Consider the following 18,260-nt stretch of genomic DNA (forward strand, 5'->3'; position numbering starts at 1 on the left):
TGTCCTAGGACTAGCATAGCCTAGTGCTAAGAGTATTCACCTCGCATGAAGCTCTGGGTTTGATTCCTCAGTACCACATACACAGAAAAAGCCAAAAGTGGCACTGTGGCTCAAATGACAGAGCACTAGCCTTGAGCAAAAACTATCCAAGGACAGTACCCAAGCTCTGAGTTCAAGCCCTAGGACTGGCAAAAAAAAAAAAAAAAAGTCTGTCCAGTGGCTCATACTTGTATTCCTAGCTACTCTAGAAGGCTGAGATGTGAGGATTGGGGTTCAAAGCCAGCCTTGGCAGGAAAGTCCATGTGAAGGCTGTTTTTTGTTGTTGTTGTTGTTGTTTTTTTAAATCTCCAGTTAACCACAAAAAACTGAAGTGGAGCTATGGCTCAAGTGGTAGAGCACTGGCCTTGAGCACAAAAGCTCAGGACCAGAGTTCAAGCCCCAGGTGCAGTAAACCGACAAAAAAAGATCCCAAAATGGAGCCGTGTCTTAAGTGGTAGAGCTTAGGGATATTACCCAGGCTCCGGATTCAAGCCCCAGGATTGGAACAAAAAAGGAAGGAAGGAAGGAAGGAAGGAAGGAAGGAAGGAAGGAAGGAAGGAAGGAAGGAAGGAAGGGAGGGAGGGAGGAAGGGAGGGACGGATGAAAGAGGCTGTCTTGTCTTTCTGCTATAAATTTGCAATTTGGATATCAAGGAATATTTCCATGAGTAGCACTTGCTCCACCACTCTTATTATAAATCAGTATATAATTCTATTTATAAATCTTACATATAGACTAGAAATAACAGCTAAACAAATAGATTGATTTTTTAAATACCTACACATTAAAGTTCATACATATTTCAAGGAATTTGTTTGTTCTTTTTTATTTCTTTTTCCTTCTGCCAATGCTGGAACTTGGACTTAGAGCCTGGGCACTGTCCTTGGGCTTTCTCAAAGATAGCTCTACCACTTGAACCACAGCACCACTTCTGGCCTTTCGGTATATGTACAGAGGAATTGAACCCAGGGCTTCATGAATGATCGACAGGCACTCTACCACTAGGCCACACACTAGGACCCTTTTTTGTTCTTTAATGTCTTTTGTAAAGTGTTTTCTGTGCCTGCTGACAATGTTGTTTTGTTTCTAGGTTGCTGCTAACACTCCCAGTATGTACTCTCAGGAACTATTCCAACTTTCTCAGTATCTACAGGTAAAAGTAAATCTTGAGAATTATTTATTAGTCTCTGGAAGTAGAATTATACAGTTTAGTTTTTCCTCTGCCAGTTCACAACACAGTATTAAAAAAAATGGCTAGGTGTAAGTACAAAACAAATTTTTTTTCAAAGAACTGATGATAAAGAGTTGGTCTTGCCAAGCGCTTGTGGCTCATACCTGAAATCCTAGCTACTCAGGTAGCTGAGATCTGATGATCGTGGTTCAGAGCCAGCCTGACAGGAAAGTCCATAAAGACTTTTTTTTTGGCTAGTCCTGGGGCCTGAACTCAGATCCTGAGCACTGTCATTGGGCTTTCTCAAGGCTAGTGCGCTAACACTTGAGTGCACCACTTCTTGCTTTTTCTGTGTATGTGTTACCAAGGCCTTTGTCCATGCTAATCAAACACCCTACCACTGGGCCACATTCCTGGCCCCTCTTTAAGACTCCAATAAACTACTCACAAAAAGCCAGAAGTGGTGCTGTGGTTCAAGTGGTAGATCGGTAGAGTTGAGCACAAAGAGGCTCAGGGATAGCAAGTAGGCCCTGAATTCAAGCCCCAGGACCAGAAAAAACAACCAAAAAAAGAGTTATTGCTAGGCAACAGTGGCTCATGCCTGTAGTTGTAGCTACTCAGGAGACTGAGATCTGAGGATCTAGGTTCAAAGCCAGCCTGTGCAGGAAAGTATACTTTCAATTTTCTAAAAATTTAAAAATTGAGCCGGGCACAGTGGCTCACGCCTGTAATCCTAGCTACTCAGGAGGCTGAGATCTGAGGATCAAGGTTCAAAGCCAACCCCAGGCATAAAAAGACCCTGAGACTCTTGTCTCCAATTAACCTATGGAAAATAGGAAGTGGGGCTTGGCTCAAGGGTAGCTTGGCTCAAGGGCGGTGGCCTTGAGCTGAAGAGCTCAGGGACAGCACCCAGGCCAAGTTCAAGCTCTATCACCCACAAAAAAAAAAAAAAAAAAAGAAAAAGAAAGTAGTTCAGGAAACTGGGCACTGGTGGCTCATGACTGTAATCCTAGTTACTCCAGAGGCTGAGATCTGAGGATAGAAAGGTTTCTTGATAGAGCTCATACTAAGAATGGGCTCCTATAGCATTTAGTTCTATTTTTAAAGAGACATTCAAATCTCTGAAAAGCAATCAAGTACTTTTTCTTTTTAATTTTGTTTTTAAAGACTTTATTGACATTGATTTTTTACATCATTTCAAATGACATGATTAACAAACAAGTATTCTAGAAGGGAATCTCTATATACAATCACTGGCACTTAGATTTTTTTGTGGGTCATGGGGCTTGAACTTGGCCTGGAAGACTACCGCCCTACCCCTGGCCCTGAGTGTTGTCCTTGAGCTGTTCAGCTCTAGGCTAACGCCCTACCCTTGAGCTAAGCCTCACTTCCCATTTTCTAGAGGTTAATTAGAGATAAGAGTCTCAGGTCCTTTTGTGCCTGGGCTGGCTTTGAACTTTGATCCTCAGATCTCAGCCTCCTGAGTAGCTAGAATTGCAGGTATGAGCCACTGCACCCGCCCCGGCTAAGTACTTTTTCTTCACTTCTGTAGAACTGGGCTGGACCATGGCTTAGCCTGTATTATGGTGAAAGAACATCATTAAGGAAAAGCCCTAAGTTAGGAGTTTTTATCTTTTTTTTGGTAGTGCAACTTGAACTCTAGGCCTGGGTGTTATCCCTGAGCTCTTTAGCTCAAGTCTACTGCCCTACCCTTTGAGTCACAGGACCACTTCTGGTTTTCTAGTGGTTAATTGAAGATGAGTCTCATAAACTTTACTGCCCTGACTGGCTTTGAACTGTGATCCTCAGATCTCAGCCTCCTGAGTAGGATTACAGGTGTGAGCCACCGTGCCTGACTTATCTTTTTTTTTTTTTTTTTTTTTGCCAGTCCTGGGGCTGGAACTCTGCCTGATCATTGTCCTTGGGCTTTCCTCAAGACTAGAGCTCTACCATTTGAGCTACAGGGCCACTTTTGACTTTTCTATGTATGTGGTACCGAGAAATCAAACCCAGGTCTTCGTGCATGCTAGACAAGCACTCTACCACTAGGTCAAACTCCTGCCCCCCCCCCCCCTTTTTTAATTGTATATATACTCTTTTTTTGGTGCTGGGGATCGAACTCTGGAGGTGGACTTGCTAGGCACACACATTGCCACTGAGCCCAGAAGTTTTTAATTTTGATTTTGCTACTTAGTTAATTCTGTGACCTGGAGTGATTCATTTATTTGTACAGGTTTTTAATTGTTGTTTAAAATTAGACAATCAGGGGTTGGGAATTCAGCCTAGAGGTAGAGAGCTTGCCTAGCATTTATGAAGACCCGCGTTCGATTCCCTGGTACCACATATATAGAAAAAACCAGAAGTGGTGCTGTGGCTCAAGTGGTAGAGCTCTAGCTTTGAGAAAGACCAAGAACAGTGCTCAGGCCCTGAGCTCAAGGCCCAGAACTAGTCAAAAATAAAAATTAGACAATACCAGCAAACTTGGATCCTTACATTAGTTTATAGGAATTGATCACTGAGGACAGTTCTACTTCAGTTAAGAACATACAGATTAACATTTATATATTAACCTGTCAATAACAAAAAAAAACAGCATATGCATCTGTGAAAATGAACTGAAGAAACAGTAATTCTATCTTATTTTCCACCAGAACTGCTTCAGAGGAAGGAATTTTGTACATCTTAGTGATGTAGTTATAAATGTAGGTTTTAGCCAGGATTGCCAAGTTTTGATCCAGAGCTTTAACTTTTTTTTGCTAGTCCTAGGACTTGAACCCAGGGCCTGACCACTGGCCTTGGGCTTTCTCAAGACCTAGTGTTCTACCACTTGAGCCTTTTCTATGTATATGGTGCAAAGGAATTGAACCCAGGTCTTTGTGCATTCTACCACTTAGCTTAGAGGTAGAAGAAAATGTTAAGCTTAAATTGGTCTGTACCTCATTTTTCATGTGAGAAGTAGAGGTTCATAGATTAAATTACTTGTCCAATTGTATACACTGTTGTCACTAGTTATCATAGACTGCAAATCTGCTTTACTTTCACTCTGTCCAACTCTTTTGCCTGCTCTTTGAATATCTGTTTTACATTTCCTTTACTTAACTTTTAAAGGGATTTTAAACCTTTTAACAAAAGCCAGGATAACTACATTTTATGCCGTTGAATTAAAAGACTATTCTGAAATTATTACATTTCTGTTAGAATGTGGCTCACCGTTAAGAAACTAGAAATTAAAGGAAAGAAAAGAAAGTAAAATGACACCACCTAGTGGTGACAGAATATGGTTGCTAGATGTTTTTTCTGTAAAACATTCTGCATATTCGTTATTTGCTTGATATTAGGCATGTGGAAAATAAAGTGAATGTGATAGTCTTTTTTAAATGTGAGCTGTTTTATTATTCTGAAGTGATGTAGATTTAATTAAATTCTCTATAATATTTTTTAGACTTACATTAAAACAGTACTTCTGGGCTGGGAATGTGGTATAGTATGCTTACTTAGTATGCATAAAGCCCTGTGTTCAATTCCTCACTACCACATAAACAGAAAAAGCTGGAAGTAGCAGTGTGGCTTAAGTGGTAGAGTCACTGGCCTTGAGCAAAAGAGTTGCTCAGGGACAGTGCCCAGGCTCTGAGTTCAAGCCCAAGGACTGGCAAAAATATGAAATAAAATAAAACAGTACTTCTAATTCTAATTAGGTAATTAGATTTTGTATCAAAGATGTGGAAAGTAATAAACATGCACTTTAAAATTCAGGTAACCATATGTTTGAAGCATATGCTTCTCTATTAAGGTAGCTCAAAGTTAGTAAAGTAGTAAATATTTAGATAATCATAGGACCAAAGGTGAAGAAGGTGAAGGTATGCCAAAAACCCCAGCTGAATGCTGTGACCCTGACTCCTCATGAAGACAACCCTATAATAAGCTAATCAAATTTCAAGAAGTTACTTAGAAATCAGGCTTTGCTGGATAGTGACTTTCTTAGTTATATTGAACCAGTATTGGTTGGGTCTTTCTTATTTTGGCAGTCTAATTGTTGCCTAAATAATGTGCAGTGAGTACGAGGATCAAATCACCTGAAAATGCAATAGACTGTGAGAGTAGTCTCTTTCTTTTCATATATATATATATATTTTTCCTGGTACAGAGGCTTAAACTCAGTTTACTCTTAGCACTTTAGTTCACAGTTCTGCTACCTGACATACCCCTCCAATCCAGCTTTATTCAATAAATTAGTTGCTTGTTTTTTTTTTTTTATTTATTTTGCCAGTACTTGGGCTAGAACTCAGGTCTCATATTCTCACTTTACTTGATTGCTAAAGGTTGGTGCTCTACCACTTGAGCCATGCCTCTCCAACTTTAGTCTAGCTTTTTAACTGGTTAATTAGAATCTGAAGGACTTGTCTGGCTGACCTGATAAGATCCTCAGATATAACCTCCTGAGATGCTAGAATTGTAGGTGTAAACTAACATGCCCAACTTTTTCTTTAATATATTCACATACTATTCACATATATATATGTACATATGTATATAAGCCACTTCCTAAAAGGAAAAAAATAAAAGCAGTTACTATTTTAAAATATCATATTGTACAGTAAACTTACTATAGAATATCTTGGCTAAACAAATTATTTTTAGTTTGAAATGAATTTGTTCTAAGATCTACATATTTTATGTTAGCATGTAAAAAGTAAGCCCAGGGGCCGGGAGTTTGGCCTAGTGGTTAAAGTGCTTGCCTAGCATGCATGAAGACCCGGATTCGATTCCTCGGTACCACATACATAGAAAAAAAAAGCCAGAAGTGGTGCTGAGGCTCAAGTGGTAGAGCTCTAGCCTTGAGAAAGTCCAAGGACAGTGCTCAGGCCCTGAGCTCAAGCCCAGGACTGGCAAAAAAAGAAAAAAAAAAGTAAGCCCAAATATTAACTTTTTCTAGTTTTTGAAATTATGAATAAGAAGTAAACAGAAGCAAGTGACTATAAAGTTGCAGCTGGCATATCTCCTATAATAAATAACAGTACTTACAGACCAGCAGATGAGGCTGAAATAACATGACCTATATTTTTTGTTTGTTTGTATGTATGTGGTATCGAGAAGTCAAATCCGTGTCTTTGTGTGTGCTACATAGCACTGTACCACTAGGCCAAACTTCTGGCCTTGACCTGTATGTTTTTAAAGGATTATAGGCCTTGGGGAATGGCTCAAATTATAGAATATTTGCCTTGTAACTATGAGGCCCTGAGTTCAAACCCCAGTATCACCAGTCATTGCCATCATCATCATCATAACAATATACTATTTATATAAAATTCAAAATATTGAAATACATCAAGGGGGAGTCATAGTAGAATATTCAAAATGCTTTGAAAATTGATTATTCTTTAAAGGAATCATGTTAAGTTTATTAGATTCTCTTTTGTTATTCATGTTACTAGGAGGCCTTACATCGGGAACAGATGTTGGAACAGAAGTTAGCCACACTTCAGCGGCTACTAGCCATCACCCAAGAGGCTTCAGATACCGGTTGGCAGGTATTCCAGTTGTCTGTGCATTCAAGAATCCTTTGCATGTTAAACAAGTTAAACTTTTGCACCAAATTAGTCTGGAATTTTATTCATATTTAATTTTTCTTCAACAGGCTTTAATAGATGAAGATAGACTCTTATCACGGTTAGAAGTTATGGGAAACCAATTACAGGCATGCTCCAAAGTAGGTATTTAATCTCAAATACAAAAAGAAGAGTTGCCTTTGGCTGTTTTTTTTTTTTTTACTGGAAGTGGGATTTAATGTTTGTAAAGGCATAACTTACTGATATAATTTTTAAATATAGCTTCAGTTAATACTGTACCAATATGATTTCTGTTTAGAAGTACCTTAGGACAAAATTTAAATGATATCATAAATGTTTTTTTTTTTCAAAAGGTAAGAGCTTATTAAAGAAAAAACTTGACTGTGATTATAAATCTCTTTTATTCTAGAATCAAACAGAAGATAGTTTACGGAAGGAACTTATAGCATTACAAGAAGATAAACACAACTATGAGACAACAGCCAAAGAGTCCCTGAGGCGGGTTCTTCAGGAGAAAATTGAAGTGGTTAGAAAACTTTCAGAAGTTGAGGTATTTTATTTCTAAAAGTTCTAAATAGTAGTGTTTTTTTGTTGTTTTTTAGGCTAGTCCTGAGGCTTGAACTCAGGGCTGGAGCACTATCCTTGGGCTTTCCCAAAGCTAGAGCTCTACTACTTGAGCCACCACACCACTTCTGGCTTTTTCTATGTAAGTGGTACTGAGGAATTGAACCCAGGTCTTTGTGCGTGCTAGGCAAGCACTCTACCACTAAGCCAAATTCCCAGCCTATAGTAGTGTTATTTAAAAACATACATATTTCAAATATTCTATGATACTTTATTGTTTTTTAAAAACCTTATTAGCTTATTTTTATTATCTTTAAATGATTGAACAAAAGGATTTCAATTCAATTTATGAGTACAATGCATCTTGATCACTACCACTCTTTCGTGGGGCATGAACTCTGGCCTGGGCACTATCCTTGAGTTCTTCAGCTCAAGGTTACCACCCTACCCCTTGAGCAACAGTGCCGCTTCTGCTTTTCTAGTGGTTAATTGGAGATAAGAGTTTCATGGTCGGGGCCGGGAGTTTGGCCTAGTGGTTGAGTGCTTGCCTAGCATGCACGAAGACCCAGGTTCGATTCCTCGGTACCACATACATAGAAAAAAGCCGAAAGTGGTGCTGAGGCTCAACTGGTAGAGCTCTAGCCTTGAGAAAGTCCAAGGACAGTGCTCGGGCCCTGAGCCCAAGCCCAGGACTGGCAAAAAAAAAAAAAAATACTAAAAAAAAGAGTTTCATGGTCTTCTATGTTATCTCTCATCTCTTTTGCTGTCCCTTGGTTATCTCATATTGTTACAATATTTCACCTTATGTATTTTATATATGCTTAATTGGTTATTTGAAATTGGATAGGGAAGGGGGAAATCAAGATGAGCGGGGTGGGGGGGGGGCGGGAGGAAGGGAGCGAAATGGGGACCATGACATGAGAAAGGGTATCAATGTTTGTGAATTAATGCACCTTCTATCTGGTAAATATAATGTAACCCTTCTATTAATTACAATTAAAAAATACATGAAAAAAAAGAGTCTCATGGTCTTTTAGTGCCCAGACTGGCTTTGAACTGGGATTTTCAGATTCTCAGCTTCCTGAGGAGCTAAGATTATAAGCGTGAGCCATCATGCCTGGCCCTTTTTTTTATTCTTATCCTCCATGTATTCCAACCTTCTCATCTCCTAAAATTAGTTCCAATTTCATATGTGTATTAAATATTATGACTATATTTACCCACCTTCCCCTTTCCATTCATGAGCTTCCTCCTTGGTTTCCATCTCCCCTTACTTCAGACAATACCATTCCATTAGATTTTATTATTATTATTTTTATTTTATTTTATTTTTTTGCTAGTCCTGGGCTTGAGCTCAGGGCCTAAGCACTGTCCTTGGATTTTCTCAAGGCTAGAGCTCTACCACTTGAGCCTCAGCACCACTTCCGGCTTTTTTCTACGTATATGGTACTGAGGAATTGAACCCGGGTCTTCGTGCATGCTAGGCAAGCACTCTACCACTAGGCCAAACTCCCCGTCCTAGATTTTATTTAGCTAGGAAATACTTTGTTACATGGGAAGTTACAGGTATGCTACGTTTACTGATAGAAATACTTAGTGTAGCCATTTGCATTCTAGAGTTCATGGCTCCAAGTCATAAAATAAATAATAAGTAACTAATAACTAATAAATAAAAGCCTAACCAAAGAATCTTAGCATTTGTACTAATTAGGATTAACTTCCAGGGCCAGAGGCACAGCTCCATTTGTAGAGCCCTTGCCTAGTATACACATTGTGGTATAATCCCTAGTATATAAGTCAAGTGAGAATATGAAGCCCTGGGTTCAAGCCCAAGTATTATAAAGAATTTATTGAATAAAGCTGGATTGGATAGTAAAACTTTGAGGAAAAATGCTGAATGAGAGCATTATATAAACTCAATGGATGTAACAATATTTTATGTGCCAGTGTTTTTTCTTCTATTTGAGAATGGTCACTGTATGACCAGAAACTCAACATCTTGTGTTTCCACTTTACCTGTCCTCCAGAGAGGCAACTGTTACATTTTAGAGGTTCTAAAGGGACATCATCAAGGTCCCTTCTAGGTCTTTTAGGAGTAATAATTATGTGATTTTGAGATATGTGAGTGTAGCTAATGCTAGAAACATGTAACATTCATGAGTTCCTTAATTCCCAGTACAAAAGAAAAAAGGTTTTATTGCTTTAAAAAAGAACTTAATTCATAATTTGGGCTATCCCTTTGAACTACTGTAAAATTAGCACAGAAATGGTTTCAGTTTGGCTAAAATGTCTTATTACAGACTATACTGAAAGTGTAGCTTTAATACTACGATAGCTCATACTACATGACTCATTGCCATTTGATTAATTCAAAATGTGCTAAAAGTTGGGGGTGCTGGTAGCTCATGCTTGTACACCTAGCTACTCAGGAGGCTGAGGTCTGAGGATCGCAGTTTAAAGCCAACCTGGGCAGGAAAGTCCATGAAGATTCTTATCTCCACTTAACCTGAAAACCTGAAGTGGAGCTGTGGCTCAGTGGTAGAGCCCTAGCCTTTGAGCAAAATAAGGTCAGGGACAGCTCCCTGGCCCTGAGTTCAAGCCCCACAGCTAACAAACAAAAACCAAAAATAACACTGGATGTAGGGAAGCATGTCTGTCGTACCAACTACCCAGGAGATGCAGATGGAAAGGTTATCATGGTCCAGCCCCAGCAAAAATCAAGACCATGGTTACCAGGGTTGAGGTGTGGCCCATGTTGGAGAGAGCTTGCCTAACAAGCAAGAGGCCAGGAGTTTGACCTAGTGGTAGAGTGCTTGCCTAGCATGCACGAAGACCTGGGTTCAATTCCTTGGTACCATGTACATAGAAAAAGCCAGAAGTGGCACTGTGCCTCAAGTGGTGGAGTTCTAGCCTTGAGAAAAACCTAAGAACAATGCTCAGGCCCTGAGCCCAAGCCCAGGACTGGCATAATGAAAAAGGAATTAATAGGCTTTCAAGGCTAGAAGTTATAGCCGTTGACTTTTTAAAAGTGTAATTATAAAGCTGGGTTTACTTTCTTACACCTGTAATCCTAGCTACTCAGGAGACTGAGATCTGAGGATTGCAGCTCAAAGCCAGACCAGGCACGAAAGAACATGAGACTCTTAACTCCAATTAACTACTAGAAAACTGAAAGTGGTACTGTGTAGGGTGGTATCCTGGAGCTGAAAAACTCAGGGTCTGTGCCAGGCCAAGTTCAAGTCCCATGACCAACAAAAAGAAAAAGTGTTAATTGTATATTAATCATCTTCCTGTTTCTATCCCTGACCCACTAACATCTTTAAATACTCTTGATTGTATTGTCTGTAAATGTGTATACATTCAAAGTAAACTGAAATCATTACATTTTAATTTAAATTTAATTTAAATTCAGCTTTATGTAATGTCCAGGGCAGACACTGATATAGAATAAGCTATGGAGTTCTGTTTTTTTATAAAATGAATTTATAATGAATTATAAATAGTAAATGTACACTCATTCTAAATAAATGATTGTGAATTTTTATTGCAGCGAAGTCTGAGTAATACTGAAGATGAATGTACCCACCTAAAAGAAATGAATGAACGGACTCAGGAAGAATTAAGAGAATTAGCCAATAAATATAATGGAGCAGTTAATGAGATTAAAGATTTATCTGATAAGTTAAAGGTATGTATATAATTAACCAGACAGTACATTAATCTAATAGTTCCTAGCATACTTAGACATAGTCTAAGGTTTAAGATTTCCTGGATAGTAATTGGTATAAAATTTTGTAGTAACTAAAATTACTAGTGAAATAAATGTGCTTGTATTCTGTTTGGCCCAACTTCTGTTACTACAGTAAGTTGAAAGCTTGAAAAAGTTTCTATAATTTCCTTTGATTATAAACGTAGCTTTTTATGTTAGGCACTGTGGCTTATACCTATAATCTTAGCTACTCAGGAGGCTGAGATCTGAGAATCCAGGTTCAAAGCCAACCCCGGGCACTAAAGACTGAGGAACTCTTTATCTCCAGTTGATTAGAAAACTGGAAGTAGTGTTGTGGCTCAAGGTATAGGGCTGTAGCCTTGAGCTGAAGAGCTCAGGGACAGTGCCTAGGCTCAGAGTTCAAGCCCCACAAGAGACTAAAAAAAAGAAATATAGCTTTTTGGGGGGGTTGGGGGAGGGGGACCTGTCATGGGGCTAGAGTTTTGGGACTGGGCACTGTCCCTGAGCTCTTCAGCTCAAGGCTAGCACTCTAACACTTGAGCCACGGTGCCACTTCTGATTTTCTGGAGGTTCATTTGAGGTAAGTCTCAGAGATTTTCATGCTCAGGCTGCCTTTGAACAGTGATCCTCAGATCGCAGCCTGCTAAATAGCTAAGATTATCGCTGTGAACAACCAGCACCCAGCCTATGTATCTTTTATAACAACTGAAAATAGAGGAAAATCAGCAAAACCCAAGACTGACCAAAATAAATAAATAAATAATAAAAATAAACTTCTAAGGTCTTTTAATACAAGGGCCAAGTTCTATTAAATATTTAAATAATATATCTCCTTCAACAGGTAGCAGAGGGAAAACAAGAGGAAATACAACAGAAAGGACAAGCTGAGAAGAAAGAATTGCAACATAAAATAGATGAAATGGAAGAAAAAGAACAGGAGCTCCAGGCCAAAATAGAAGCATTGCAAGCTGATAATGATTTCACCAATGAAAGGCTCACAGCTTTACAAGGTAAGTTAGCTAATCCAGAAATTGGTTCAGTTTGACTTTGTTTCCCTTTTTGTCTGTGAAATACCTTTTTCTTGGACTTTTATTTACAGTACGGTTAGAGCATCTTCAGGAGAAAACTCTTAAAGAATGCAGCAGCTTAGGTAGGTGGCATCCTTATTTCTTATTTAAAACTTCCATTTTCATGAAGCATTTGACTTTGTTTACATCTCACATTGGTTATTTAATTTCTTTAAAGATGTTTTACATATTAGACATGAGTCAGCTATACTTGGAAAATTTCCTTATAAAAGGTACTTTATTGCCACTAGTGGGCACCATTGTTCAGTGCTTGGGATGAATGAAAATTCTGCATTAGTTGTTTTTAATTCCATGAATAGCAGAACCTTGTGCACTAGAAAGCCACTAGACCTGAATTAAGAGAAAATGGCAAGTTGAATCTTAGTATAAAAATAGGCCTAAGGTTTTCTCTACAGTCTTAATGTATCAACACAAATGCAATGGTTTCATTTGAAACCAGTTTTAAAGTAATGAAATTCTTTGATCAGGCAATGATATGCTGTCTTAATCCTAGGGATACAAGTTGATGACTTCTTACCTAAAATAAATGGAAGCACAGAAAAAGGTAGTGTAAAAATACTTAATTTTAAAAAATTTCATGGTATCTTTTTACTATTTCAGCAGGATAGGAAAAAAGCATTTTAAGGTTTTAAGTGTTTGAAATGAAACTATTCAGATCATTGTATTTTTAAATCAGACATCTTTTTAAAAAAGACTTAGTGCTGCAATTTATTCTTAGGTATCCTTTGCTATATGGAAAATGAAGTTTAATTATATGAATAGTAAAATACCCCCTCCAAGAGATATGCTACCATTTTGTTCTATCAGGCTATGTTTCCAAGTCTCCTTTTATAATGTATGGATGTATCAAACATAGGCAAAGCCATAGGCAGATTAAAAACTGCCTTTCCCCCCTATAGTTGGAAATAATGCTTTATATTTAATAGCCTTCATCCTTCTTGTTAGGCCAATCCCCAAAACTACTTTCTTTCTTTATATATGTTTCGTTGATCAGGGAGAATGAGGTTAGTGGTTTCTGCCATTAGAAAATCCTTCATTAGTTCTTGTTCCGAAACTTTTTTCCTGGGTGGCATGGGTTATCTCATGCCACAAATTTAGATATTTGGTGTTCTAAATGAATAAAATTGTTTTCTTTGTATACTCAACTATGTATGCTTAACTATGTGTATATACTCATCTCATGGTTTTATTTTATTTTCATTCATTCACTCATTCATTTACTTCAGTGCTATGAATTAAGTACTTAGATATTGTAGTCAAGTGCCCTACTACCACTGAGCAACATCCCCAGCCTCCTCCCCACTCTCACTTTGGCAGTACTGGAGTTTATACTCAGGGCCTTATACTTGCTTGCCAGATGCTATTTTGCTAAGCCAAGCCTCTATGTCTCATCTAAGTTTTTTGTTGTTATCATCATTTTGGTTTGGTTTGTTGTTTTTGTGGGACATGGGGCTTGAACTCTGGGCCTGGGCGTTGTCCTTAAGCTCTTCAGCTCAAGGCTACCACCCTACCCCTGAGCCACAGCATCATTTCTGATTTTCTAGGAGTTTAAATGGAGATGAGAATCTCACTTTCTTTAGTGCCCATACTGGCTTTGAATCTCGATCCTCAGGTCAGTCTCCGGAGTAGCTAGGATTATAGGTGTGAGCCACCATGCCCAGTATGGTTTTTTTTATTTGTTTTTTAATGCATAAGTTAGTGGAAAATATGAAGACCAGTACCAGAATTTCCTATTAAATATTTTTCCATGTATCAAGGGATATCTTTATAGTTCTTTGGCAGTAAACTCTGATAAAATTAGAAAGTGATTTATTTTTGTTGGTTTGGTTCGGTTTTAATCAACAACTGGAAAAATAGGTTCAGGTAATCATCTATATATGAACTATTAAGGTTAAGACAGATAATGCATATCTAATGAATTTTAAATCTCTTTAAAAAGTTTCTCTAATAACTCATTTGTCTTTTTTACATGTTTTATAAAACACATTTTAATCTTCCAATTTAAATGTCAGTTTTCAAATTTTAAAGGTGTAGTTTATATTCATAATACCAAATTATTAGATGCTATTCATGACATATATTTAATGTACATAAAATGAATTCTTTTCTATCTTCCTTACTTGGTTCTGTATTTTCTGATATTTGCTTGCGTTTTTTTTTTTCCTGGCATGTGTGCTTTTAAATCAAATCCATCACTCTTGACCTAAATATCTAGTTATTATAGTTTTAGTGTTAACTTAGGCAGAGAACCTTGTTTCTTCAGTTAACAGATAAATAGTTAAAGGCTACTCATTGCTATTATTCTCCTACTAATGTATTTGGAGATGTTTTGTTGGTGATAGAGTAGTGTAAGAATGACTAAATAGGGGCCGGGAGTTTGGCCTAGTGGTTAAAGTGCTTGCCTAGCATGCATGAAGACCCGGGTTCGATTCCTCGGTACCACATACATAGAAAAAAGCCAGAAGTGGTGCTGAGGCTCAAGTGGTAGAGCTCTAGCCTTGAGAAAGTCCAAGGACAGTGTTCAGGCCCTGAGCTCAAACCCAGGACTGGCAAAAAAAAAAAAAAAAAAAAAAAAAAAAGAATGACTAAATAGATCTTTTTAAAGAAACTTCAGTAGGAAATTTTTGAATATACACAAAAATTTAATTATAGCAGACTTAGAGTGGACTTTGGAGGAAGATGGATTACTTATTCCATTGTAAACCACTTAAATAATAACAAATACAAAGAATGCCAGAATTACTCAAAATTCTGTAGCTGTGATTTTTTTTTAGAGTGAAATTTCTCTTTAAACAGCAGAAAGAGCGCCAGATATAGTTTATATTTCAAAAATGTTTAGAGGGCCAGAAATTTGGCCTCGTGGCTGAGTGCTTGCCTACAATGCACAAAGATCCGGGTTTGATTTCTCGATATCACACACATAGAAAAAGCTGGAAGTGGTGCTGTGGCTCAAATGGTAGAGCACTAGTGTTAAGAAAGCCCAAGGACAGTACTCAGGCCCTGTGCGCAAGCCTGGGAAAATAATAATAATAGTGTTTAGAAATAATACTTTTCTTAGTGGCCTCCATCTCTGAAATTACTTAAATGTAATAAGTAAAGCTGTTAAATACACAGATTTTGTGCTAGGAATTTTTTTGTATCTTTTGTAATCATAATTCAAGTATATCTTTGTATAGAGCAATGCTAAAAGAAATGTAACTAGAGTCACAAGTATAATTTAAAATGTTTGCTAGGCACACTAAAATTCAAAAAGGGATATATGCTTATAAACATAGCTATATGCAAGAGGCAGACACAGGCAACTTGCTGTTTGAGGCCAGCCAGGCAAAAAAGTAAAATAGATCCTATCTCAAAAACAAAGCTAGAAGCATCAGGGTGCTTGTGGCTCACACCTGTAATACTAGCTTCTCAGGGGGCTGAGATCTGATGATTACAGTTCAAAGATAGCCCAGGCAGGAACGTCCCTGAGATTCTTATCTCCAATCTACCACAGAAAAAAATCACAGAAATGTAGCTGTAGCCAAAGTGGTAGAGCACAAAAGCCTTGAGCACAAAAGCTCAGGCACAACATCTAGGTCCCTAGTCCATGCCCTATAACTGACCAAAAAATAAACCCAACAAGCTAGGCATGCTGGCATATACTTGTAATCCTAGCTATATAGAGGAGATGTAAGTAGAAGGATTATGGTCCTGCTCACATAAAGTCATGAGACCCTACTTGAAAAGCAGAAGTGAAAAAGGAGTCTGACCATGGCTCAAGAAGTAGAGTCCTTGAATTCAAACCTCAGTGCCACCACAAGAAAATAAAAATAAAAATTAAAGAAATAGGCAAGTAAAACAAATTTTAATGATATGTTTATTTAATTTATAGTATCCAAAATGTTATTCAAACCAGTATTTTATATGTATCTATGATATACAAACTCAGCTTAATTTTAATTCTTCTAAAATTTATGTGCCAGTGATTGCATATAGAGATTCCCTTCTTGAATACTTATTTGTTAAACATGACACTTGAAATATGATGTAAAAATCAGTGTTAATAAAATCTTTTAATAAAATATTTTAAGATTATTATTAATGAAACACTTCATAGTAATTTTGCCTAAGTGCTTGAAAAATAGCACATTTTATCTTATAGCATATCTCGGTTCAAATTAGCTTCCTTTGAAGATTAAATATACTAGATGTTAAAAAATAGTACAGGAAATTTACACATAAAGTACACTTGAAGTAGTGTAGTGGTTCTCTGTGCTTGCATATGTGTTTATTTTGCATTTTTATAACCTTATTTAGAATCAGACCACCTTTCTTCCTCCCATAAATACCTGCTTCCTTTCAGTTCTATCAGAGGCATGCGTTTTTTGTAGTTCTAGTGAGTGAATTCCCAAAACCTAAATTCAAGTAATAGAAAATTGTCACCAACAAAATCCTTTACATATACTAACTGAAACTTTTATGTGCATAAAAAAGTCTTTGTAGGGCCGGGAGTTTGGCCTAGTGGTTAAAGTGCTTGCCTAGCATGCACGAAGACCCGGATTCGATTCCTCGGTACCACATAGAAAAAAGCCGGAAGTGGTGCTGAGGCTCAAGTGGTAGAGCTCTAGCCTTGAGAAAGTCCAAGGACAGTGCTCAGGCCCTGAGCTCAAGCCCAGGACTGTCAAAAAAAAAAAAAAAAGTCTTTGTAGAAGTAATCCACATGCATTTATCTTATATTAGTATAGACTTGGAACTACACTAGTAAATATTTTAGTGTAGAGTTCAGATATATTCAAACCAGAGAGATTCTAGGATGATTTGTAGGATAGCTTGTTATTTATAAATATCATCTGAAGTCCTTCGATATTAGTCTGGAATTTGGTTTCAGGTTAAGTTTCATAAAACCTTTAGTGACATTAAAATTTGGCTCCAAATATATTTAATGTGGTATTATATAATTTGGGTTTTCAGGGTGTTGTCATAGAATTTATTTTAAAAAAACTTTTTGGGCTAGGGATGTGGTAGTGTGCTTGCCTAGCATGCATGAAACCCTGTGTTGAATTCCTCTGTACCTGGCCTAGTGGTAGAGTGCTTGCCTAGAATGTATGGAGTTCATGCATTCCTCGGTACCACATACATAGAAAAAAGCCAGAAGTGGTAGAACTCTACCCCTGAGAAAGTCCAAGGACAGTGCTCAGGCCCTGAGCTCAAGCCCAGGACTTGAGCTGGCAAAAAAAAAATAAAAGACAAGAAGTGGTGTGATGGCTCAAGTGATAGAGTGCTAGCCTTGAGCAAAAGAAGCTCAAGGTCAGTGCCTAGGCTGTGAGTTTGATAATAATAATAACTTTTTATCTTGGCATTTGCTAATCTACTGAGGCTCTGTTACACCTTAAATTGTTTCGGAGTTGTCAAATTCCTTGATTTTCATATTGTTATTACAGTGAACAGTTTGTTTTTTCTTCTGAAGGGCTACAGTGTATCTCTGCACATCAATCACTCCAAAACATGAGTTGCATCAATCCTTTCTGCCTATGTTTTTGTCTTACACTGATGGTAAAAGTAGAATGGAGTATACTATGTAAGTAGGTAAAGGAAAATGACAATTTGAGAGGTAAAGAAGGGAGCATACAGGAAGGATGTCAAGAGTGGTTGGACACAACTGGGCTCCCGGTGGCTCATGCCTGTAATCCTAGCTATTTAGGAGGCTGAGATCTGAGGATCAAGGTTCAAAGCCAGCCCAGGACCTGAGACTCTCATCTCCAATTAACCACTAGAAAACAACAGGAATTGGGGCTTGGCTCAAGGGTAGGACAGTAGCTTTGAGCCAGTGAGCTCAGGGACAACACCCAGGCCCAGGGGTAGGGCAGTAACCTTAAGTTGAAGAGCTCAGGGACAGGGCCCAGGCCAAGTTCAAGTCTCATGACCCACCAAAAAAAAAAAAAGAATGGATAGTTACTAGCAGAGTTAAATGTATGAGAGGTGTGTGTTAAGATGCAATGAGGTCTCCAGTGAGCGTGGTGCTGTCTTGTGTGCCCTCTGCCATTGGTTTTAGTGTTTGTACACCTTTCAGATAATCATCACTAGTAATATAGATTCAATATTTCTAAAATTTGTGAAGGATA

At 37.9% G+C, this 18,260-nt stretch overlaps 1 protein-coding gene across 33 annotated transcripts in view; it reads left to right on the forward strand.

The window, feature by feature from the left end:
* Nucleotides 1–18,260, forward strand: part of Slmap (sarcolemma associated protein) — a 113,186-nt gene that overhangs the window by 53,058 nt on the left and 41,868 nt on the right. For 11 of the 33 annotated variants that reach the window (XM_090322598.1, XM_090322747.1, XM_090322679.1 and 8 more), the window contains exons 5-12: nucleotides 1,130–1,192; nucleotides 6,643–6,738; nucleotides 6,846–6,917; nucleotides 7,187–7,327; nucleotides 10,892–11,029; nucleotides 11,913–12,081; nucleotides 12,171–12,221; nucleotides 12,653–12,703. In XM_090322598.1, the coding sequence (XP_090178724.1) occupies nucleotides 1,130–1,192; nucleotides 6,643–6,738; nucleotides 6,846–6,917; nucleotides 7,187–7,327; nucleotides 10,892–11,029; nucleotides 11,913–12,081; nucleotides 12,171–12,221; nucleotides 12,653–12,703 (781 nt within the window). The remainder of the gene's footprint in view (nucleotides 1–1,129; nucleotides 1,193–6,642; nucleotides 6,739–6,845; nucleotides 6,918–7,186; nucleotides 7,328–10,891; nucleotides 11,030–11,912; nucleotides 12,082–12,170; nucleotides 12,222–12,652; nucleotides 12,704–18,260) is intronic. The other 22 variants (XM_090322836.1, XM_090322704.1, XM_090322697.1 and 19 more) reach the window with 3 other exon arrangements.

Source organism: Megascapheus bottae, chromosome 2, assembly GCF_031878675.1.
Source record: "Megascapheus bottae isolate mThoBot1 chromosome 2, mThoBot2.hap1, whole genome shotgun sequence".
In the NCBI taxonomy this organism is placed as follows: domain Eukaryota; kingdom Metazoa; phylum Chordata; class Mammalia; order Rodentia; family Geomyidae; genus Megascapheus; species Megascapheus bottae.